Raw genomic sequence first — 25,822 nt, forward strand, 5'->3', positions numbered from 1 at the left:
TTCTTGAGTCGTGTGTTCACGGCAGTATCAAATCTAAGCACAACATACTAATAACACGAAGTACCAATGTAAACAAACCGCTAAATAGTTTAGGTAAATAATGGTATTTTTTTCTCAACCAAAATGGAAAACAAGTACGACCGCTAATCCAAAAAGATTCGTAATGAAACATTCGTATGAAACATTTCTGCCAGCAGAAGGCAGAAGATTAGGCGTCAAAATATTGTAACGATTCATATTTTTTTGCGAATTAAAAAATTAAATTTTTATCACCATTTTAATTTTCCTCAATAATCAGTCAACATGTTGTAAATTTTTTTCCATCTCGCACCCCCAAAAATGCTCTCCTGAACCCCTAGGGGTGCGCACGATCCCGGTTGGGAACTACTGATTTAAATAATATAAACTTTTGCGGGGGCGCGGTAGCCCAGGTCGATAGATGATCACCTAGAGTACCAAAACTTTCCTGATACAGGGGTACCACAGAAACCGTAACATGACCGCAGAAGGAGTCCCACGTCCAGGGGTTAGCGCATTAACCTCTCGATGAGAATAAAAAAAACTTGCCGTGGAACCGGCAATAAATTGTAGGTCCGGTCTAATTACCTCTCGTGTGCAGAAAATGACAGTGGTGCGACAAAAATGATCAAATAAACTTTTGCGTACAGACACAGTTATATGTTTTCGTCTTCTATTCTCGAAGAAAACCCTCCAAAAAACGCAAGATTACTGGATGGGCCAGGTTAACGCACAGCCGGATTATCGAGAATCTACTGTACATTCATCATCGCACGATGTGTTAATTTTGAACCATACAAGTACCTCATAAACATTCTTCTGAGAAATGTTAGTATTTTTCATGATACGAGTATACCACGAATATGTTGAACTTCAATGAAATTCATTAACTTTAACTTCAATATGTGAATTCCGACTCGCTCGAAGGCACTGTGGTTCACAAAAGTTCAGAGAACCTTTCTATTCCTCCAATAAAGTGAAAGTCCACTACGTTCTTCCGCCTCCGTAATTCAAATATGTATTTCGATTATGAAACGATACGACTATCAAACTAACTGAAACGAAGATTAACCGGGCCATAACTAGGAGTCGGGGTCATTTTTGTCAGAGGACGAATGTTATTTTGCCCCCCCCCCTCCACTGTAATGATTTTATGACGGTATTTTTAATTGTTCCCCTAAAATTTGCGGCCTTCTCAAGATTGCAGCTCCGGGCAACTGACTCTTCCTTCCCTAGTTCTGGTTCTGTTAACGTATACGTCATTTTGTTTTCACGCATCTTTATTTTGTTTCGTTTCAATCTGGGCAATATGAATGAGGGTGTGGCTTTGGTAGGCCACGTCTGAGGCTATTAATGAGAAGCCCACATCGTCGTAGTCCTTAAAGTTCAACTCGACAAGTTTTCCGAATCAGTGCAAGGACGTCGAACTCGATTGGGCGGTTTTTTGAGTGGGAAACATCTCATAGGAGAGAGCAAAGAGAGATGAGAAGAAGCCCGTGCATGGAAATGAGTTAATGACGTGCATCAAGGCCAACTCGTTTTTGTTTTCATTTCTTCTATTTTTTTAAAGAAGTCAACCTGCTGCTTATCCTTTATCAGCTGTCGCCTATGCAAAACACGCGTGAAAGTACCAGTTTTTAAAAGCGCTTGTCACAGGATAAGATTTAGTGACTGATAGACGAATCCTCGCATATTCGATCCGAAGGCAACTTGAATTCGGAAGCAGGTCCCGACCCTGGGTAACGACAACATTAAAAGGCGATTCGAATGAATTACGAGCATAAATGATCAACCACTGGACATTAAAATTAAAACTGATTCGTAGCGAACGAGACACGCGGCACTCGATTCTAAAAATAAAAGCCAACGGGATTTCGTACGAATCTAGCAATATTCCTTCTCGTACGTTGGTTATTAAGAGAGTGTTGTCTGGATGGATGGCTCGAGGCTCATCGATGTGGTAATCAGGCACAGTGACGAATTTATTATAAATTCCGTTTAACCGTTATCTGAATGGCGCTTTTTTAAGGTCGCGACACACATTCGCTATTTGTTGCGGTCAGTGACGAGTCCATTGGAGTTGAAGCGTCGGTCGTTTCGATATCCTTCTCGTCTCGTTTCAAACGAGCGTTTGTGGCGATTTTTTTTCTTTTCTTTTTTTGCTCTTTTGACCACAATATACTTTTGTTCGTTATCCAAATTCCGATGAGTTTTTCAAATGCTATTCCGAACGATAGTCAAACTTCCATTAGTCGAGTTTTCGATATCTCTTAATAATTTTAGCCATATTTTCAGAAAACAGAAGCACTCTATCTCGAATTTTCGATAACTCGAAGTATGTCATATTGATGACCGAAGGCACGTTGAGATATTGAAGTTCGATTACTACTGCTACTTTCCCACACATTCCTCTGTGGAATTTCTAACGAATCGCCAGAATGTGTGTTCTGAGTTTATCTGTGATCGCTAAGGTATTTATGTTGTCAGAGTTGTGCTTGTTTCGTGCTCTTGCAGTGCTGCCATCTGACTTACACCATTTTTAAATGAAGATGGTAAATGCTTGAATTTTTCATGTTGTGTAAATATCATGTACAACATGATATCTGCCAATATCTCATCCACCATGTGTGTGCAAAGTGTGACGGCAGTATTTCCGCCTTTTTTTAACGATTAGACGCCACTTCGAACAAACGGAAATCTAGTTTTGTCACTCAAAGATGGGGTACGATGAGACCGCTTGGATATTTCAGGCATCTTAGGTAAGGCGCATTAGAAAAGGAAAATGACGCTAATGGGGGAAGAAAACTTACAAGTTATTGCTTCTGTTTCGAAAATTCTGGAAGATAAGCATTGTCTTGAAAAGTTAAGTGTGAGAGTTGATTCTTTTTTCTTTCTACCGTTAAATGGGTAGAGATTCAGTCAACGTTCCATCTAGCTTTTAAATCCTTCGATATTGAGCTATGAGGAGTGAAACCTTCATATTTCATGAATTGTGGTGAAGAATGCACGTCAATAATGAAATAAGCGTTATAAATGCGTAATAACCGAATTTTTGGATTCGTTTATAACAAATGTGTGCGTAGTACTTAAATATGTATTATATATGATGCGGCCACTTAGAAAAGTGAGAGAGAAAAGCCGAAATAATGGGCTCTCAAAATTCAAAGAAAGAGAGCGAGAGTGGACGTAATCGCAGAGTTCGTGACACGGTTGGTCATCTGTAGACGCAATAACCCAAATTCTCTTTTGCAGCGTTATAAAGAGACGAACGTGCACTTGGCTGCTTCACAATAATGCCGAATCTGTGCCATGTTCCCCCCTCTTTCTCGTTCAAACACACACACACACACACGATACGTACGTAAAGCCTTCGCGAAAATCAACTATTTTTATTCTCACGTACCCCGTTTTTACCTTTCACGCAGCACAGAAAAACTCCAATGATGACTCTTTCTGGATTATTTTCTCTCACACATGAATCGAACTTTCTTTTTTCAAATATCACACAAAACAAACAACTTTCAGTCTCCATGACAAAAATCTCCATGAATTTCTCTAAATTGGCGTCTTTAAGCATGAGTCGTAAAACAGTTATATTACATTGTATTCATTTTTCGAATTTCCCTGCCCTATTCTATTCATTCATTCATTTGAATGGTAAACATTTGTTTCGAGAACCCAAAAAGACTTATTTTCCATACAAGAAAGCATCAGAACTTGCACTGGATCAAGTTAGGTATCATATTGTAGTACATTTATTAACGCAAGATTCCTCGAAAGACTGGTTATGTTTTTGGATATGCTGATTACAAGGAAGAAAATTCATCTCTGCACTCGAAACCCGGTCTCTACGAGGGATCTATCAACAAAGCAATGGAAACAGATAGAACATTTCTCCCTTAGAGCGTATATATATGTTGAAAGGCTCAGTACATAGACATACATCCGTACATATATATATACGCTTCAAGGGAGAAATATTCTAGCTGTTTCCATAGCTTCGTTGGTAGAGCACTCGTCTGGTAAATGAGAGACCAGGGTTCGAGTGCGGGGAGGGAAGATGAATTTTCTTCCTTGTAATCAGCATCTCCAAAAATATAACCAGTCTTTCGAGGAATCTTGTATTAACAAGTGGAGAGGACACATTTCTACATACATTTACTAACGTTGTTTTTTTCTCGCAAGAAAAGTTTGTTACAAACTATTCGTTGTGGAATCCGCGTGTCATTGTTTAATTTTTAATTCCGCTTTAAATTTTCAATAAGAAGTTCACTAAAAATAGTGTTGTTTGTAATTTGTTTTTCGAGAAGTAGTTTTTAACTCTTACAAAAACTTGAAGCCTCCTTAAAACCCTCTTATTTCGGCAATGACGAGCCCAGATAAGTTCCCGCTTCTCCCAAGAACATGTTTTTCCCAACCCGTCAGATCAACTGCCTGTGGGCGAAGTCAGCTTCAGTGACGTATTTACAGAGAGGGGTGTGGGAGCAAGCTAAGTCCCGGAGCGCCAAGTTCGGAGGGGCGGCAAATTTGAGGAATGATCTGTCAGAAAATTATTAGAATGGGAGAAGGCTGGCAAAATTTATATAGCCCACCATAGATCCGCCTTTACCTAGAGAGTGAAGGACTAGGTCAGTGAATGATCAAAAGAGTGCCCTAGAGCAGTGGTTCTCAACTTTTGGAAGCCCGCGGCCCGGTAATAAAGTTTTGTGTAATTTCACTTACACAAAATAGTGAAAGGCCCGGTCATACACACAACTAACGAGAAATTAATGGGAAAAATTAAACTGCGAATCACTCTCGGCCCGATGTGACTAATGTTAGGGGTCGGTACTGGGCCGCGGGCCGGCGGTTGAAAAACACTGCCCTAGAGCGTGTGCAAGCATGTGAATGACTAAATGAGTGACCTAGAGAGTGTGTGAGCATGGGAATGACCAAAAGAGTGACTTAGAGACACTGGTGCAGTAGTTCCGGGGGGGAGGGGCAAGTGGGTTATAGTGCAAGTCAGCGAATTCGAAGAATGAGTGGTGAAGAAAATGACTCTGGGGTGGGAGAAGGGCGACAAAATTCACGTAGCCCACAGGCGGCAAAACCATAAATCCGCCTCAAGTTAGCTTTTGTTGACATTTTGATAACAGAAGGAGAGGGGGGGGGGTGTTTGAAATATATACTTTTTTCCTCCTTCCGTTTGTGTTGGTACAGGAATGTGATATGCGTACAGTATACATAATAGAAAAGATAGAGCACCTTTTCCCTCGGAATATTTTTCTCGGAATTCACAAAATCCGAAAAAAAGTCTTTCTGAAAAAAATATGTCATTTCACGCAGGGTTTTGTTATTTCATCTGTGCCAGTTATAACGGGAGTTCGAGTGGTTTGGTGGTAAGATGTTCGTGTACCACCGTGAAGCTTGCCTTCGGGTCCTGGGTTCGAACGAGGGGAAGAATATAGATAAGATATTTTCCATAACGACCAGCGATAAATGTAGCCTTCATTTACAACCCAACTAGCTAACGGCAGTAAATTGCAATATATCGATATGGCCGTAGTTGGTGTGTAGTGAAGTACGGTTATAATGAGTATCAATGAAGTTTATAAAACCGTGGAAAAGGGTAACGGCCGTGCTGTTTAAACTTTTATCCCTCGTGGTTCTTTTGCCTTAATCAACGTCTATATCTGCGCAACCCACCCCCAATAACATAGCAAAGAATAACTTCAAAGCAGACCCCTCACAAATCAATATCAACGTGACTCCCCTGACAATGGTTGTGGCACCCCTTAGAATCACTCGCGGCGCACGTTTTGAGAACCACTGGGTAAAGGAATTGGAATTCTCGCGAATAACAATATCATTTGCGAATGAAGTCTTTCATGGTCGTTGCATGATGAGAAGATATTCTATGCTTTTAATATGTTGGTACAGAGTGTCCCACAATCGACTGACGGTTTTCAAAATGGGAATAACAAGAAAACTGTGACAGATATTTGAGTCATTCTTGCCGAATATAAATGTGCTAAGAGTCAGCCGTTTCAGATACGTCATTCATGTTGCACAGATATGTGTATAATTATTGAAATAATAATAATAATTTTTTATACGGGCACCCAGTGACCAAAACCCAATAAGAAAGTTGTTGCCCTGTCTTTCCTGATGCCAAAAAAAAAAAACAAAAAAAAAAAACCTCACGTTTCTAAGTGCAATATTCGCAGAGATATTTGAATTCCAAAAGCAGAGGAAAGTTGAGAAAGAACCCAATAAAAACTTGCGGACAACGCTTTTTCCTCAGAGATTAGTTATTTGCTGCGTCCTTTCCCAGCTCTCCTCCGTTTTTGAATTCAAATATCTCTGCGAATATTGCATTTGGAAAAATGGAATTGTTTTGTTGGTGTCAGAAAAGACAGGACAACTTTCAAATTGGATTTTTGGCCACAGGGTGCCCGTATAAAAAGTTATTTTTTTTTCATTTTAATTATTGAACAACCCCTTGCAACATGAATGATGTATCTGACTTCTACGCGTTATTTGGATCCTTTCAAAATTGGAAGAATGCTTCTAGGATCAACGGCTCGCCAGTAAAATGCCACACGCTATAGTACCTATGCATCCCGTATATGCATCGTGAGTGACGCATCTGACACCATAACTGAATGGACATAAGATTTAACTAAAGATTATTAGAGCATATATATATATATATATATATATATACAGTCGAATCCCGTTATAACGAACGCCAAGAGACCGGAAGAATCACTTCGTTATAAAGGAATTCCAGGTTACCTAACATTGTTTTTATATAAACTTATTTGGGGGATTAGAAAAGTGTTCATTAAAACGAGATTTTCGCTATAATGGTATTCGTTAAAACGAGATTCGACTGTATATAGTCGAATCCCGTTATAACGAACTCAAAGTGACCGGAGAAATCACTTCGTTGCAACGAAATTTTGTTACAAAGGAATTCCAGGTTTTTGCATTGTTCCTATATAAACTTATCTGGGGGATTAGAAAAGTGTTCGTTAAAAAAGGATTTTCGCTATAACGGTATTCATTAAAACAGGATTCGATTGCACACACGCACCGAGTATGTCTAGAGGAGTCGTGGTCCAGTGGAATTCGAATTCCGCAACGTTTCGTCCTTATCTGCCGTTGACATCTTCAGTGGTGGCGGGTAGCTACTATCTCGTTGACTGCTCTATTCTCTGCACAGCCAAGGAGAGCACAGCGACTTCACGTCCGAGATCACCGAAGACGTCCTTCACAAAACGTCTGGAAGTTTAAATTCCACTGGACCACGGCTTCTTAGCCCGCAACCATTATCTAATCGTAGAAAATTTTATTTTGTTGCGTTTTCAGGGCTTTTATCATCCAGAAAAATAAGTAAAACGAGTAGAATATGCTCGTCTTTACATTTCGGCTCTTACGTTCTTCCCACGAAGAAACTGTAGTAGAATCATTTATTTATTACATATCATTATGATCGCGTAATAAGCCAGTCTATACAGGCACCTATAAATAAAGAAACGGCGCTGAACTTGAAAAACGGGAAGAATTGTTCACGCGCTGCTGAGTGTCATGTGACGAATGAAAAATATGGCTGTCGAATAATCCAGGAAGTTGTTATAGAGTGAGATTGGGATGGAGAGTATATTGCTCATCACCACGAATCCCTCGTTCGTTCATTCGTTCGTTCGCATAAAATTGGAAAAGAAGTAAGTTACTGGGACCCCACACACATCTCGGAGCCGAAACAACAATACGGTAATGTCACGTACATTGCTTGTGTGTGTGTGAGAGAGTGCGCAACTGACCGTATGACAACAAGCAGTCGGGTCTTTTAGTCGAGGAATGGATCTGCCCCGCAGATAATGAAACCGGAACTGTTGGTCAATTGCGAGAAAAGCCAATATTTTTCTCATCGCGGTTTTTCATTTTCCGGGTCATTTATCGCAAATACGCAAGGGGTAGTGGGTAACGGAATTCTCAATCAGTAACTTCATCAATGTTCGAATGACTGCAAAAATAAGAATGACTTTTGAAGGACACTGCGTTCAATCGAATTTTGGGTACTCGACTCAATAATATCATTTTCGGTTCAACGACATCACTTGTTGTTGGTGTAGTTCTTCTTCATCTTGGGGGGGGGGGGGAATGGAGTAACTTTGAGCAATTCAAATAGTTTAATTGCGGTGTGAACTAGGCCCTCGTGAGCACAAATTAAGGCACGAGTACCGAGCACTCTTGAGTGCTCCAGTCAACGACAAATTCAGGATTGCTCGTTTTACTTCTGCGAATGCTTTCATTAAGGTATTTACGGTTGTGGGGGGGGGGGGGGGGTTAGAGGGATATAGTAACACACCTTCTAGAGCAAGCTACCTCTGCTTTAGAAGGTTGGCTATAGTCTAGGACGACTAGTTCAGAGGGGTGGCAAATTTGAGGAATAAGCGGCTAAGAAAATTAGCAGAATGGAATGAGGAGGGCGAAATTTGTACAACCCTCGATAAATCCGCCTCTACCCAGACAGCAAGGGACTGGATCAGTGAGCGGCCAAAAGAGTGACATCTAGGGAGTTTGCAAGCATTTGAATGAGCAAAAGAGTGACTTGGAGCAAGCATATGAATGACCAAACGAATGACCCACACAGCGAGGGACCAGATCAGTGAGTGACCAAAACAGTGTGCAAGCATGAGAATGACCAACAGTGGCTTAGAGATACAGGTATACTTGCAGAGGGGGGGGGGGCAGGAGGCCGAGCAGTTTATAGCACAGGGTGGCGAATTCGAGGAAAGAGAAGTGAAGAAAATTAGAATAGAATGGAAGAAGGGGGGAGGGGCAGCAAAATTCTCATAGCCCACAGGCGGCAAAACCATAAATGCGCCTCTATATGCTTTGGTCTTTCCACTCAACTCATAACGTTTGGACAATTAGCAAGTTTTCGGCATTTTCAAGCGATACTCTCGACCGAACATGCACTAGATGAGTCGATAAATTGTATCGGTTTCGAATACCGGGGAGCGATAGATATTACGAATTATTGAGTCCTCGTAAAAAGGACGTTTAGAGAAAGAAATAGGAAACAAAAGTCTGTACGAGAGGTGAACGAAACGAAATTCGAAAAGTTGTCGAACCACCGGTTGGTTACTCATTCGTGAAAGTGGTCGATGAATAAATATGTACATCAATGTCGTAGGCGAAAATGTTCTCGTCGACAAAGAAAACCCGATTAGAGACGGAAAAGGGGGAGCGTCGACTCGTTTTCATCTCGCCCACACATTCATTCCTGATATCAAATATGTAAATACCTTGACGCGAAACTTGAAGGTTATTTTTTCAATACATGCGTTAATATATAATTAATAAACTCGGATGCGAAAGTCGAGAGTTTCGATAGTGTTATTTGCACTCGAGGATATTTTCCAGAAACAGAGAAGTAAACAATTAATCGATAATTCATTGAGCGACGAGTGGCAAATGAGATGCTCAACTCATCAGCGAATCACGAATGGACTGATGTCAAAAGACGATAATTAACGGATCGCGTTACACGTAAAGCGATGCATCCCCTTGGTGCAGCAATTAATTATTCGGTGAATCGATTCGATCGGATTTTGCCATTCAAATCCATCGATGGTTTTCCTTTTTTGAATTAAACGTGAGCTTCGTTGATTTTGCCAACATTTTGCCTTTTTCGTTGGGAAAGATTTTGAAATATCAAATCGGCAATCGCTAATTACAAGTTGATTAGGCTTACAAATGAAGTGAATGAGTTGCTGAATGGGGTATTTCTCATCGATTAATTCCGTTTTGCTCAACTTCTTTCTCGGCATTCACGAAATATCTCACCTAACTTGATTCTTTGTATTTCGGCAATTACGAGATATTTCTCCCAGCCAAAACCCTTTGAGCGGTATATATATATATATATATATATTGATAAGACATCTCGCCTCCTTTAAAGCCTTTCATTTTAGCATTGACAATCCAGATATTTTGTGAAGTTGATGTGTTAATGGGACATTCCCTCCCTCCTCCCAGTGTGCACCTGCTGAAAATCGGAAGAAAGCTCATTTCATTAATAAAAAGGTGTGGTATTTTGAAGGGGGTTTAGTAATTTCTGCTATGCTAGTTTATGGGTTAAACCCCTCTTCTTTCGGCAATGACGAGCCCAGATACTTTTGTGACTTCGTTTCTCCTGCGAATAGAAATAGGTTTTAGCAGAGCCGGCGTTAGGCATGAGGTGACGAGGCGGCTACCTAGGGCGGCATTTTTTTTATGATAGATTTATTATGACGGTGTGTTCACTCTTGTGTATGCCTATTTTTAAAATTTTTACACATCGAAATAATTTCGAAGAGAAAGCACGAGTGGATAAATAAGCGCAGGTAAATGCAACAGTTTTAAATGCTCTATTCAACTGTTCTGCTCTCTTCATCTCAACAAACCTCCTTTCTTGCACTTCCCTATCTCTAGAGAAGCTCGTTTCTCTGAAAAAGAATTAGGTTCCTTCTTTTTTTTGTTAACAATCTTTTCACTCTTTCTCAACATTTTTCCAATTGACTTTCCTTTCTTAAGTTGAATCCCCCGCTACAAGCTTGGATTGTTCTCAGGATATTTCTTTCATTAATTCTGAAATTGTGATCTCATTAAATATGAAACTTCATTAACTCTGTGAATATTTCTTTCGTTAATTCTCAGAATATTTCTTTCGTTAATTCTCAGAATATCTCTTCCATTGATTCTGTGAATATTTGTTTCAAAAATTTTGAAAAATGTTTTTTATCAATTATGAAAATTCTGTTTTCCCTCTCATTAATTTTTTTAATTATTCCTTTCAATATGTATGAAATATTTTCCCTCATTAATTCTTAAGTTACTTCTTTCAATGGTTCTGAAATTATTTCTAATTAAGTTCTGAAATGTTTTCTTGAAGAAAATTTGAAATTATATTTAATTATAGTTAATTTCTTTCGCCAATGTATTTTGACACGTATTTTCATTGAGTGTTTTTTCCCATCATTTCTGTAATTCTAATTTTTTTGCATTGATTTCTAAATTCTGCAACTATGTAAGCTTTTTCGTTGGTGGGCCAGTGCAAAAAGTTTCGCGGGCCAGATGTGGCCTGCGGACTATGCATTGAAGACCCCTGATTGAACCAAATCTCATACCAGGCGATTAGTTCACGCGTAATCCACTTTATGATCCTTTGAAATTGCTACGAGTCTTTTTTAGAAGGTACATAATAACCGACTGCTAATGACAATGTGACCGACCAGGTGTTCGAGTTGACGCAACTTTATTAAGGTTTCCTTATACGTAATAATTTACTCGTTTGAGCTTGCTGACCCATATTTCCTGTAGACACGAAGACCGAAAAGAAAACCGAAAGGATGCCCCCTATCCTCTACACGGGTTCGGGAAAGGAAATGAATTGTTCAACTTTTAACAAGAGTTTCTATACTTGGAGAGAGAGCACTGGCATTTAATATAATATACGTAACATTGACAGCTGAAGAAGGGCGGCGGGAACACAGGTGTACGTAAATATAAAAAAAAAACACTCAAGCAGGCAGTGAATAAGAGAGAGAGAGAACCTGTAAGACAGGTTTATGTGCTCACAGCCCCGTCTTCTTCCTCCTCCAGAGGTTTGGTTTCTTCTCTTTGTACGATTTTACTTGATTGAAGAAGGAACGATCTGAGGATCAGTCATTGTACTTTTGACGTCGGATGCTCGGTGACTGCAGTTTTGTTTGTCGTAGCAAATACGGAATTACATACGGTGCAAATTATTTGGTGTTATGCAGCGCTGACCGGAATCGGACGCGGACGACGCGTGTGTGTTTGACGGCCCCGGATATCCTAGAATTCACTTCCAAACAGAAAAAGACATGCTTTCTCCTTCGCGGAGTTATTGGATCCCGTTGTTGTTGCTGGAAGTATTCATCTGGACCTCGGCGGACGCGGCCAAAGTAAGATTCATTTCGCTCTTCTCGACTGAGTTAGTTGATTTATATTTGTATCCGTTATAACTCAACACACATTTACGTACGCGACCGAGTCATCGACGCAGCTATAAAGTTATTGGAAATATTTAGTGTGTGAGTGTGAAGAGAGGGGGGGGGGGTTACGCCTATGGGGTCATCTGATCTCATTGCATCCAAAAATGTTCCTGAAGGCAAAAGCTTTTCCTTGAAGGAAAAAAAAAACAGAATTTTTCCAATAGAATGTGTGTATTTTTGGTATTTTATGGTTGTGAGAATGAAATTTAATTTCTAAAGACGTCTGTTTCATTACAAAAACCAATTATGCATACGCATACCCCCTGTCTGTAGGAGTCAATTCGAATAATGTCGTCACAGTGCGCGAAATAAGGAAGGCAGGGCCGCGTCTACAGTGGTGTCGACGAAAGCTTGATCGAGGGCTGTGTTAAGAGCATCATGGGCCCCCGGGTCAAGCAGTGCCGTCTTAAGGCATGGGCCCAAGCGAAGAGGGGGGCCTCACAAAAATAAGATCTGGTTGAAATTTTCGAGAATTTGTTGGGTAGGGCCTCTGAAAAATCAATTGGTCCGGGGGCCCATGATACTCTTAAGACGGCCCTGGGGTCAAGTTGTTTTCTGAGGCCCTACCTTGTAAATTCTAGAAAATTTCAACCGGATTTCATTTTTGTGAGGCCCCTCTTCTCTTTAGGCCCCCGAACCGTGCCCGGGTGGGCCCATGCGTTAAGATGGCACTGGCTTGCTTACCCGGAATGCAAGAGGACCTGGGCTCGAGTCCAGGCGAAGACCAGATGACTTTTCTTTGCGAGTTCACCTCGGCATAAAATCCAGAAAGAATTGGTTTCCTTGAAGGTCGGCAAAGTTTAATTGTTTGCCTGAATTATGATCGGTTTTCGGGACTCGCATCTCCATTAAAGTGGTAGTACGGTATTTATATTTATGACTTTTTCCATTCACCATCCGTTTTAAATGTTGAATGGGCGATTACTTGGCAAGCAGTGTTTTCTTACAGCATGGGCCAACCCGGTATGGCCGGGTACACCAACGTGTCAACTTGCAATTAACGTATACCTATTTTTTTTTTAAATTTTGTGTCACAAAGACATCTTCCTACGCACCACACAGTATAACATAGGGCCATATATAATGGTACAATCAGCATATTTACCGTGGAAAACAAAAAAATATTATAATACTTTGTACGAAAGAGAAAAATGGTTTTCAAAGAAAATAAAACAATAATAATGATAAAAAATAAATAAAAAGAATAAAAGTAAACAGAAAAAGAAAAGATTGAAAAAATAATAAAAAATAGAAAAATAATAATGATATAAAAATAATAATATAAAGAATAATAATATAAAAATTAAAAGAATAGAAAAAATAATAAAAACGTATACCTCTTGGATTATGAATTCTAAAATGTTTGGATTCCCCCCCTCCCCAACGAAAAAAAAGCTCTATTGAAAACTGTTATTAATAAAGAAGTTGTGTTATGCGTAATTACACATACAATGAAGAAAGACCACCATACAACATCAATTTATCTTTCGGAAACCATCACCTGTCTTTCTGAAATCACGTGCAACTGCCTTATACCATAAAAATACCATGACTAAGAACGCCAAAAATCTTCGTGGCTGTGGGTCTGGAAAAATCTGAAAAACAAATGTCTGGCAAAAAATTTCAAAGTGCTAAAGCATAATGAAAAAAGTTTCACTCGCTGACCTTACTGATATACCCACTTCTCTAAATGGCCCCCACATCCCCGATCGAGGCCCCTAGGTCAAGATTTTTGGCTGGTCTTCGTGCCGAGACTTTTCGAGAGCCCCTTATATCTAGGGAATTCGTAGTATAAAAAATGTGTATGATTGATCTCCAGGATAAAGCCCCGCTCTCTAAGTTTTAGCATCTGTGTTTAATTTGTCCCCATCGCCTCCAGATATCGGCACGATGAAACATTTGAACCCTTTCAATACGAGCAGAGCACGGTTAGTACGAAAAATCACAGCTAATATATTTATATGTAGGTATTTCTAAAACCCAACACATTTTTGGTTACTATTAGAAATTTCGCTCTTTTTTTTATGCGAGTTTTAATGGGGAGAGAGATAGTGGCCCCTTATGCACCAACCTATCAGCGAGCGATAAAAATATTGTAGAACATTCGCGGAGTTGCATATAAATTGTCGGTCGCTCGTTAAATACCGAGGAGGGACAAAATAAATAAATAAAAAATAACAAACTTCAGGGACTAACATTTTCGGAAGCAGAAATAAAAATAAAGAAATCCTCAGTCCACTCCGCACAGGGGCGGCTCTTCGGCCATACAATCCGTGCGGCCGCACAGTGCACCCCCAAATTCAAGTTAAAAGTGGGTGGGGATAAATCTTTGTCGACTAAAAAAAACGTGGTCGAGGGGGAACGCCAAAAATGGGTACCGCACGGGAATAGAGATTTTCTATAGAGCTGCCCCCGACACTGTGTGTAACGAAAGGTGGTTCATTAGCATGCGCTAATTGAAAAACATAATATATTGGCCAGGCTGGACAAATCCCAGACGCCAGGTAGCAACTGAGAAATTAGTATTGGCGCCTAAGGTTTTTTTATGTTTGGTTACTAATTTGGAATCTGAAGACCATACAAAAGTTTTGGAATTTATGTCGTCGTACCTATCAATGGCGAAGGCGGTAACTATTTTCTTGAAAAATCGAAATATTATTTTTGACCTGTTTTTCGCGGAAAAAATGTTTTTTCGCCTAAAAAAGTATTTTGGTGCCTAGATTTCTTTTGGAATTTGTCAAGCCCTGATATTGGCAGTATAATTCCATATGCAATTGGTACATGATGTATTTTAACTCGTAATTATGATGGTTCAGTGGTTCTCAAAGTGTGCGTCGCGGTTGTTAGGGAACTCATCAACCTCTGTCAGCGGCGTCGCAAAGAGTTGGTGTATTAATTTGAGCCTGTTCAGAGTTTTAGAAGGATTCTTTTCTCTGGACTCTTCTAGGAAGACGCTGATAAGGCCAAAGAAGCCGCTGATGGAAAGAGTTTGAGAACCACTGTTTCAACTCATCAATTCGCCGATTCAATGAGTAACGTCAATATATAAAAAAAAGCAAATGCTAAACTTTTTCATTTATTATGTTGTCACCAGATGGGTTACAAATAAGGAATAGTTAAAATCAGGGCATGAGGTATCCCGGGTGAGATAAGTCGCCAGGGCGACTATAAAATCGGTATTTGCACCTGAAATTTTCTGTAGGTGAATTGCTAAATTGGAGTTTATGAATGACACAAAATTTTCCGATTTCATGACACAGTGTGTCTTTTAACATGGGAAAAGGATATGAAGTCCCAGAGAAGTTGAGAAAACATTATTTAAGGCCAGAATTACACTATAAAAGTTTTATGAAAGTTCTTTTATAAAACTTGAAAAATGCAACCAATACGAGTATCAGCGGCTATATTCGACCGAATGCAACCGATAAGTTCATTGTTATTTTTTTCAAGGTTTGTAAAAGATCTTTTATCAAACTTGTATAGTATAATCGCGGCCTAAGACCGTTTTCCTTGAGATTTAAATCATTCTTGGCTCCTAAAAAATTCGGCAGGGGCACCTGATTCTTTTTTTTTTTTTTGATTCGTCAAGCCCTGGTTAAAATGAATTTACTGTATCACAGACGTGCCTCTTCCATTACGGCAAAGCATCTGGGATTTTTCCAGCAATGTGTGTGTGTGGGTATGGGAATAATTTCAACAACGTATTTAAAAGGTACCAAATGCTGTTTGCGTTCTATCACCTGAACATGGATAAGACATGAATTTTTGTTATATCCTAATCAGGGCCGGAACTAAAGGGGCAACTGCCCCCGGCGGCAGAATTTAGGGGGCGGCAGTTTAAGGTGGGAACAAAGAACACCGCTATAAAATTAACGAATTTTAATGTTGTGCGGGGGGCGGGGGGGGTGACAAAATCATGTTTGCCCAAAAATCCTAGTTACGACCCTGATCCAAATACACCATTAGGAATTTATTGTCGGTCTTGTTGAAATTTATGGTGGATATGCACGCATCAACGTTCTACTTCTTCGGGTAGTGCGATAGTGGTTCAGAAAAAAGAATAGATTTTATAGGATGTAGGTCCATAAATAAAACTTTCCGCGTCGCTTGGTCATCTGACCCTAAAAGCCCATAACGGAACTCCGCAACATTATGAGAACGTAATGCGAAGTCATAAAGGAAGCCTTTCACTTTCTGTCACAGTGTGGACACGGGAAATAGATTCTCTCTCTCTTCCCCCCAACATGGATTACCGACAAGAAGACAGCTCTCGTGGTCGTTTTTTTTTTTTGCTCCAACTCGTTTTTTGTCGACTCAAATTTTAACGGTAGGACGGACGATGATGCGACAGTAGATTTTTATCGAAGAAAATGGAATCATTGAAGATGAGTTTCGAATAGTTAACGTTTCATGTAGGACTACTCTTTTTGCAAAAATTCTTCCGTTATAGAAAGAACCTGACTTCGAAAAAATATAATAGCCATTTAAGAATAAAGCTGCAGGCCAGTGTTCTTCAACCTGTGGTCCACGGGTCTCTGGGGGTCTGTGAGCACTTGGTAAGGGGTCCGCGGAGGAACATTTTCATTTACTACCGTTGAACGAATGACACATTTAGTGCTGTGAAATTGTAATTTATGACTCAATTTTTCATGATATGCAAATTATAAAAACAATACATTTTGGACTTTATGGGAACGGGGGGGGCGGAGCATTGACTTTCACTACGGGGAGAGAGGGTCCGCTATGTACTGACTTTTTTCACAGGGGGTCCGCGACATCGAAAAGATTGGGAAACACTGATGTTATTATGCACCATTAGGAATGGTGGTCAAAGTATGAAATCTGGCATTATATACAGGGTGTTTAAAAAAAAATCACCAAAATGAAAGGGCAATTGAGGCATTCGATAACAATCCAAAACCACATAGGAACATAGGTGCCCAAACGCCATGTAGAAGCAGCAGACGTTATTTCAAATAATGCGTGATACAAGAACGGCTAAGAAGAATCCTTCTATAATGATTTATTGAGCTACTACAGTACTATAGTATTGATACTACTACAGTAGATGCTCAAAGATTTTGTCAGACGCACTGACACACGCAATTACATCGATGCTGCATGGTCTGCCCGCATATTCTAAAAAATACTAGGTGTATGGCAACCAGGTGTATTCGCACGTGTGTGACGCAACATCTTCTTGTAGCGGCTTCGGATGGCGTTTGCGCACCATGTTCCCACGTGAATTTGGATTATTATCGTATGCCTGAATTGCCCTTTCATTTTGGTTGATCGTTTCCAAGCTTTGTACGAAATATGAGTGTTCGCGAATTATAGAAAATAAAAACTTTAAACATATATATATTTACATAGATCATTGTTTCCCAAACTTTTTGTTCCATCGCTCCCTTCTTCAAAGAATTTTTTCTTCTCATCGACCCCCAACTCAAGAAAACTCATAGGATACTGTACAAAACCTAAAGCAACCACCACCCCCACTCACTACTAAAAAAATTGTATTAATAAATACAGGCGGGCTGTTGGATTGGGACAACAGCCGCACCCCGTTCACTATACACACCCTCGGTTCGAAGAGCTTGTATCTACTAATGGCCTTTGTTGGGGTGGGTCCTTAATTATCTCTGTGTTTGATCAAGATATCCTCACATAAGTGCTAATCGAAAAATTTTGTCCTATAGCATTTGAAATCCAGTCTGTGATAATGTCACCGTTTCTGTTGTACCGTTGTGTCAGGAAAGATTCTGACAAGAATGAACCGGGTATCGAACTCGCAACACCTCTAAACATCCTTTGGTACTTTAGGCGAGTATCTTATCGACCTGGGCTATCGTGCCCAAAGCTTTTATACATTTGTGTATGCGTCAAACACTTTAATGTACTCTGACAAGTGTATTTTCTCCTAATATGACCACCACAGTGATAAGATAAATCAAATTCCAAACGGCCCAGAAAAATGCAGCGCAACTATGGGGGGGGGGGGAAACCAAAAAAAAACGACTGTCTATTGACAAAAGAGAAAACAAAACTAGCCCCATTCGTTTTTTCTTTATGGTTCCGAACTCAAAAGCGTTTTTCAAAACGAAGTAATGAGCAGCAGTTTAAAATCTCTCCGGATCAGGAACATTTTTGTGGCATCGTGTTGCTCCAGACAAAAGTAACGAATCGAGTCCAGAACAAAAAGTTAATTGGACGGAAGAAAACCCCGCCGATAACAAAAGAAGAGAAACTTTCTCTCGTGTGAGTAAAGTAAAACTCTCGATCTGATAACCAAGTGAGAATGAGGGCTGCGCTGCCTTCCCCGTGGAACATGCAAACGGCCGAGACCCCGATTCGATCGGGAATATCACGTGGTTTTTTGTTAGTTTGCGAAGAAACGGGTCTACCCAAATTCTTCCGTCAGAGAACTTATTTCGAAAAATACTCCACTACATGAACCAAATTACCAATTGTTTCGGTATGAATAACTGAAACAGGTGGAAAACAACTTATTTCGACGAATTAGGAAGATATCGAGAAACGCATCACGTAATTATTATCAACTGTGCGTATCCGATTCCAAATGTGTGAAAAATGGTATTAGGCAAAAAAGATTTGTATTAAAAATTATAGGGACTTCGAACACGATGCGAATATTTAGAACTGATTGAAATGAGGAATCATTTTCAATTGTTTGTGGTTTGGTTTTTTTCCTTTTAACCCTTACAGTTCCGAGAGTTTTTATTAAAAAAAACGTCATGGGTTTAAATGGGGTAGAACCAGAAAAAATTGAAGGCATCGATTCTCTTGGAAGGGAAAAATCCTGAATCTGTTTCTGCTACGTCGAATATAATTTTTTTTCGTCTGTGTATTCGAAACCGTTTTTTTAAAAAAGTTAACTGGTGGGGTTTTTTTGGGCCACCCGTAAAGAGAAACAACGTTCGTTCGTCGGCTGTGGTCTATTGTTTTCCCGTCAATGATTATGATTCCCATATGCTGTTGAACGCCGTTTCTTCAAAGTGGCCCACCAGCCCCAAAGCAGAATGTTTTGCATTATTCTGCAACAAGCTCTGAGCCAACTAAAAATGTTTTGCAGTAATAATCACCATAATATAGTGTGTTTACTACACTTTTCTTAAAAATTTTTCCAGATTGTTCTGCGACACGTCGCAGATTTCAGCATATTCTGCTTTCGAGTCCACCAGTTTGAATTTTTGAAAAAATTTTCCTGGTGTTCCTCGGATGTGCATATTCCGAAACATTCCAGATTTCGTTGGGCCACCTTTTGCCTTTGCGTTGATTACAGCGTTGATTCTTTTTGGCATGGACTCTACGATGCAATTTGCTTCACTGTTACTGTTCACAAGTCTGTATACTCTTCGTTCCGTCCGAGCATTCACCAGTCGGTAACAACCATATGTTGCACGTTGAGACCTTGTTTTTTTTGTCTGGCAGTCTAGTCGTCAAACGCTTTAACTACGGCTGTTCTTCAACATTTCACATATGCGGTGGTTTCGCTGATACTCGCTCCATGGCTCCAAGCTCTTATTAAAATTATCCCACGCTATCAAATTAAGTCTATTCAAATACAAATACAAATACAACGCCACAACAGGCAAAATGCCCAACGAGGTGGCTGATAAAAAGATGCCCATAAAAATATGGTTGTCATATGTTTCAAAAATACAGCAACCCAATTAAAAATGCAATTAACACAAATTACAAACAATATATACACATGATAAAATATTATACAATGCCCATAAAGAATACTTATGGTTGTCTTATTCTAAGAATGGATAGCTTCTCGATTTACCCCAACATGTTTATCGTATTTCTTTTTAAACGTGTCAATTGTGTTACAATTTACTACCTCCGGGGGTAAGCTATTCCATTTATTAACAACCCTATTGGAGAAAAATTCCCTGCGACACCATAACCTTGCATTGTCCCTCACCAATCGATACTGGTGTCCCCTTGTAAAAGCAGTCGATTGGCGGTGTACTAAAAGTTCATGGTCCATCCTATCCATCCCATTGAAAATTTTGAACACTTCGATCATATCTCCTCGACACCTGCGTTCATCCAATGTAAACATATTCAAAAAATGAAGTCTTTCTTCATAACTCAAGCCCTGTGTGCCAATAAGGACACGCGTAGCTCTTCTCTGCACCCCTTCAACCAAGTCTATGTCCCTCTGTAGGTATGGTCTCCAAAACCTTACAGCATACTCCAGTCCAGGACGAACTAAGCCTCGAAAAAGCGGAAGAATGACTTTAGGAGAACGCGAAGAGACCTTTTTGAAAATGAGACCAAGCATTTGACCACCGCTGAACAATGTTCAGAAAACTTAAGTCGCTCGTCAATGAGAATTCCCAAATCGGTGACTCTAGTTGCATCCGGGATAGTGACACCATTCAACTCGTAAGAGAACCGTGGGTTGTTCGAACCAAAATGAGCGACCACGCACTTATCAACGCTAAACGTCATGCTCCATTCATTTGCCCATGCTGCAATCTTGTTTAAGTTGGTCTGGAGCAACTCCCTATCGCTTTCATTTCCGATTAACTCCATTAGCTTCACATCATCTGCGAATTTGCTAGTAATTCCATCGATACCCTGATCGAGTTTGTCGATAAAAAGTGAAAAAAGTATGGGGCCAAGGACACTTCCCTGAGGAACTCCACTTGTGACGTCTGTCCAACCAGAGAATTCCCCGTTCACCATAACTCGTTGCGACCTATCTCTTAACCACGATTCTATCCAATTCAGCAAGTTGCCCCCTATTCCAATCTCGTGTAAACGCTTCAAGAGTTTGCCATGTTGGACCCGATCGAATGCCTTCTGGAAATCAAGGTAAACAACGTCGACATTTTTGCTCTTACCAAAAGCCTTAGTCACGTAATCATAGAAGCAAAGGAGGTTAGTTACACATGACTTCCCCTTCCTGAACCCATGCTGATTATCCGACAATACATTATTCTCGTCTATCCACTTCACAAACTGCCTTTTGATGATAATTTCCAAAATTTTCGAGAGGGAGCTCGTCAAACTCACTGGACGATAATTAGACACCACTTCTCTACTACCCTTCTTAAATATCGGAACAACGTTAGCCAGTTTCCAATCTCTCGGGACGATACCTTCAGCAACACTACTCCTGTATATCTGTGCGACTGGCCCCAACAATTCATTAGCACCTTCCCTGAGAACCCTGGGATAGATATCATCTGGTCCTGGTGCTTTGCTTGCACATACATTTCTTAGAAGATTTAGGACCTCCACGTCTTCCACTTGAATATCGTTGAGCGTTTTATTACCCCATGCAACACCCGTATATCGAATATCATTATCTCCATTAAAAACCGACGCGAAAAAGTCATTGAAAGCACTACACATGCCTACATTGCTCTCTACTTTTGAGCCTCCTATCGAGAGGGGGCCAACTGTCCCCTTACATCCATTATTGACGTATCGAAAAAATGATTTTGGGTCAGAGCCAATGTTATCTGCCAACCTAGATTCAACTTGCTTTTTACTATCCCTTATCGCTTTCTTCAACAGTCTTCTTTTATCAGTAAACAATGATAGGTCACCTCGTCCACTTTTATACTCTCTGAATGCTCTTTTCTTTTCAAGATAAAGGTTCCGCACGCTATCCGCACCCTATAACAATTCACCTATACTACTGTCACAAGAACTAAGCTTTCATTTTCTATACTAGCCTTTTCTAAATTAACCTCTAGAGGCAACAGTGTGACGCCATAGCTCATTTGTTTAAAATTGTCAAGTGGCCATGATAAAGTGTATACTCAGTGTAGGCCTATAGTACAGAAAAGCGAACCAAGTTTTTGGTTCTTTGAAAATCAATGTAATGGGCTGGCTGTGTGCAGAGTATTTCAATTTGTTTTTAAATATCGAAACTATGATTAGTGGCATAGCTGGTTGTTTCATTTCCGGCCGTTTTTTCGTTTCTAATATTGCTTTGGAACAAGGCAAAGAGAGAGAGCGAGAGAGAGGCGGAGAACGGGGAAAAGATTAAATATATACACGCACATACAAAAAAAAATTATATATCAATCAGGAATGTGGTTGTTCGCCATTCAGCAGGTCACGGCGGCCAACTTACCCAGAAACCGGCAGCAAGAGAAATAATGCCGCTCGAAATCGTTTTTCTCTCGACCAGGAAGACTCTCCACAAGGAAGCATTCGACTCTCTTCCAACAGCCAAAATCTATCTTACACTTTCCGGAAAAAATTTAAGTTCTTTACGTGTTTTACCTTTGATACGTTAAAACACATGAATTTGTGTATTTATTATGCATACTGTACATTTACCCCTCTATACATGTGTATTCTATCTTCGCTGATCATATTTATTTCATTAATGTATTTTTTATATATACATTTTATTTAAAACCACGATGTAGGACAGTTTTTTTTCCTGACGTATATTGCAGTTGTCTTACCGGATTAATCAAAATTCTTAACGTTCACACGCGTAATGGTGATGAGTTAAAATAATTTAAATACCTCACAAGAAGAACCCCCCCCCCCTTTTTTTTTTAACTGAAAAGATTAATTTTCGTAATGAAATCGATTAACTCTTCAACGCGAATGGCTTGGTCCATATTTTCTATTATTGTTTCAATGCATCGTTGAACATGTGTTTGAATTATATCGTTCTTTCATGATGGCCGATATTAATCTCGATGCTTCCATAAGCACAAAAATCATTTCACACTATTTATGATTTTTCTATTTATTCACTGGCTTTTTTTTTCTTGTTGTGGTAAACTTTCACCGTTGACCCCGTTTTGAATACACATTTACTTATTTTGTTTTTCGAGTGAAATTAATATTGTGTAAGAAACTTTCTTTCATCGAACCGAATTCATAACTAAGAATATTTTAACATATTTCACTCGCGTATTGTCAAAACGTTCACTCGTGCGACTGGATGACTTTTTGGGCGTGCTACATATATCATATCGCAACGATTGGTACAATAGAATTTTGAATTCTATTCGCAAACAATGGCTTCTCAAACTCATCGCAAAGAGAGAAAGAAGAGAAATGTCGCGAGAGAAATCAAAACCATAATTTTCACACATTTTTCTTTTATTTATTGAATCTCATTGTCTTATCTGTTCTATTTCCGAGTTTACGCTGATCAAAATGACCGCAAACGAATTATTAGATGAGTATTCGTTATGGGGTTATACTGGGCATTTTTTCTCTCATGTTTCGTCCCAGAAAAGGGGAGGGGGTCGCTACCATACAAAGACCTCCAAGATATTATGGCTGAAAAAATACAAATTACACTGGTAAACAAGGTTTTTGTTTCTTGGACGCTGAGTATTGTTTCTTATGTATTTTTCTATGCTGATTCTGAAACCGTCGTCAGAAATCGTCCATCAGGCACCAGTTTTCCGCAATTGCATTTTCCATTGTTGCGGGTTAGCCTAACCAGCCTTAATACTCTATACTTGGAAGATCAACATTTTTAGCCTAATAATGGGTATTATGAATATTAAAACTTGCCTCATCTGACTAAATATTATGGAATATTACATCAAGATTTTTTTGAGATACCTCTGATCATGTGCTAGCCCATGGGGGACGAGGGAATTACGAGTCCCTTTCACCCTTTCTAGGGAATTCTTGACCAAACTGTCCAAGCTTTGCTCCTTGACCAAAGCAATTTGTGCACCTTTTTTTCGAAGGAAGACGACTTAGTCTATTGCAATGGTGTTGATGCTCTGTACATTGCATTGGGGCATCAATATAATCCCCTAGAGTGGAGGTTATTCATAGATTCCTCTAAAACCAGCTTGAAAGCAGCACTTTTGCACAATGGTAACGAAAACCCCTCCATTCCCATCGCTTACGGGGCCCACATGAAAGAGACATATGGAAACATGAAAGTTTTATTACGGATGGTTCAGTATGAAAGACATGCCTGGCACTTTTGCGGAGATTTGAAAGTCATTGCCCTTGTACTCGGTCTTCAACTAGGATATACCAAATTTTGCTGTTTCTTGCGCTTGTGGGACAGCAGAGATAGACAAAACCATTATGTAAAAAAACAATGGCCACCAAGAAGACAACTCGTTCGGAGAACCAACAATGTCGTTAGTCAGCCCCTGTTGGATCCCCAGAAAGTCTACCTGCCACCTCTACACATTAAACTGGGATTGATGAAAAATTTTGTTAAAGGAGTGAATTTTGAAACGGTGACGGTTTTAGCTTTCTAAAAAACAAATTTCCAAGGATCAGTGACGCTAAAATCAAGAAAGGCATATTCGCGTCGGCCCTTAAATTCGAGAATTAATGAACGATACTGAGTTCGATACCACCCTAAATGAGCAAGAAACACCAGCATAGGAGTCATTCAAGAAAGTAGTCAAGAACTTTCTTGGAAATAACAAGACGGACAAATATAAGGACCTTGTGGTGGAATTACTTCAGAACTATAAAGCTCTTGGTTGCAATATGTCACTGAAGATACATTTTCTTCATTCACATTTGGATTTTTTCCCAGAAAACCTAGGTGATGTCAGCGACAAGCAAGGTGAGGTGAGCGATTCCACCAGGACATATCCATCATGTAATCGCATTATCAAGGCAAGTGGAGCCCAAACATACTGGCCGATTACTGTTGGACATTGAAAAGAAATATTCCTGCTGCAAAATACAGAAGAAAATCATGTAGCCTTTTGAACTGCCATTAATATTAGAATTTAAGCTATTTCAAGTATTTGTAGTTCATGCCTGACTTACAAATTCTAAAAGCAGATTCGGAATCAGTGGGGAAAATACTATAAGAATGGCCTTATTTGATCAAAGAAACACGAAAAAAGTGAAATTTTGTTTACCAGTGTTATATAAGTTTATTTCGATTGCGTATGAGCATTCAGATATAGAGAATATAATTTGCTTTATTAATACTTATTTTTAAAGGCTTTTATGATTTGAGCGATAATACAAAGATGAGAGTGTTTATAGCGTTGCCGTTAGAACCAGTTAGCGTTATGTATGTTCAATCGACGCTCGTTACACTGTAACCGTTTCATTATAACGACCGGTGCTAATAACGACCCACAAAGGTAATTGAATCCAATACAACGTCGAAACTCGGCTCTGTGCCCCGACTCTTTTTTGAAAAGAAATGAACAAATTCTAAGTATTCCGTTTGCCAAAATGGTATTTCGTCACCTTATAATGAAAACCTTGTTCATCAGTTTTTTTCGAAAATGACTTTTTGATAGTTTTAGATTGAGTACATTATATATCGCCTACTACAGCTTATGAGGAAAAAAAACGGCTGCCCTATAGAAAAAAATGAACCCTCCTCCCTTTTGTGTGTTTTATACGAAAAATTGACTTTTTTTTTTCAATGGAAATTGGTGCTTGTCCAATGGGATGACAAATTCTTTTTTTTTTTTGCACTTCCTGCAAAGTTGGGAATTTTTTATATACGAGGTTTTCATTATAAAGTGGCGATTTGACCTTGACATTGGAAAATTCGGTGCATAGGTGGATGCATTTAATTAATTATTACAATTTTATTATGAATTCTTAAGAAACATTTTTTTTTCGAACTTTAGGTATAATGAACTCCCAATATAACATCCCTTTTCCTGGAACGGGGAGGGGGGGGGGGTTATTGTGATGAACTTTTTGGCTGTATTACGAAGAACTCAGTTCTTAGCTACAAGGGCATGCCGGCATAAAGTACTACAATGTTTGAT

The 25,822-nt window shown here is 39.5% G+C and overlaps 1 protein-coding gene across 1 annotated transcript in view; it reads left to right on the top strand.

The window, feature by feature from the left end:
• Nucleotides 1-11,677: 11,677 nt before the first annotated feature.
• Nucleotides 11,678-25,822, top strand: part of LOC149086485 (uncharacterized) — a 112,809-nt gene continuing 98,664 nt past the window's right edge. The window contains exon 1 of the mRNA XM_089255922.1: nucleotides 11,678-11,981. Coding sequence (XP_089112048.1) covers nucleotides 11,901-11,981 — 81 coding nt within the window. The 5' untranslated portion in view covers nucleotides 11,678-11,900. The remainder of the gene's footprint in view (nucleotides 11,982-25,822) is intronic.

The sequence above is a fragment of the Pholcus phalangioides genome, unplaced genomic scaffold (genome assembly GCF_987345545.1).
Source record: "Pholcus phalangioides strain wild (caught in Gottingen) unplaced genomic scaffold, Ppha-v1.0 ptg000004l_1, whole genome shotgun sequence".
Classification (NCBI taxonomy): domain Eukaryota; kingdom Metazoa; phylum Arthropoda; class Arachnida; order Araneae; family Pholcidae; genus Pholcus; species Pholcus phalangioides.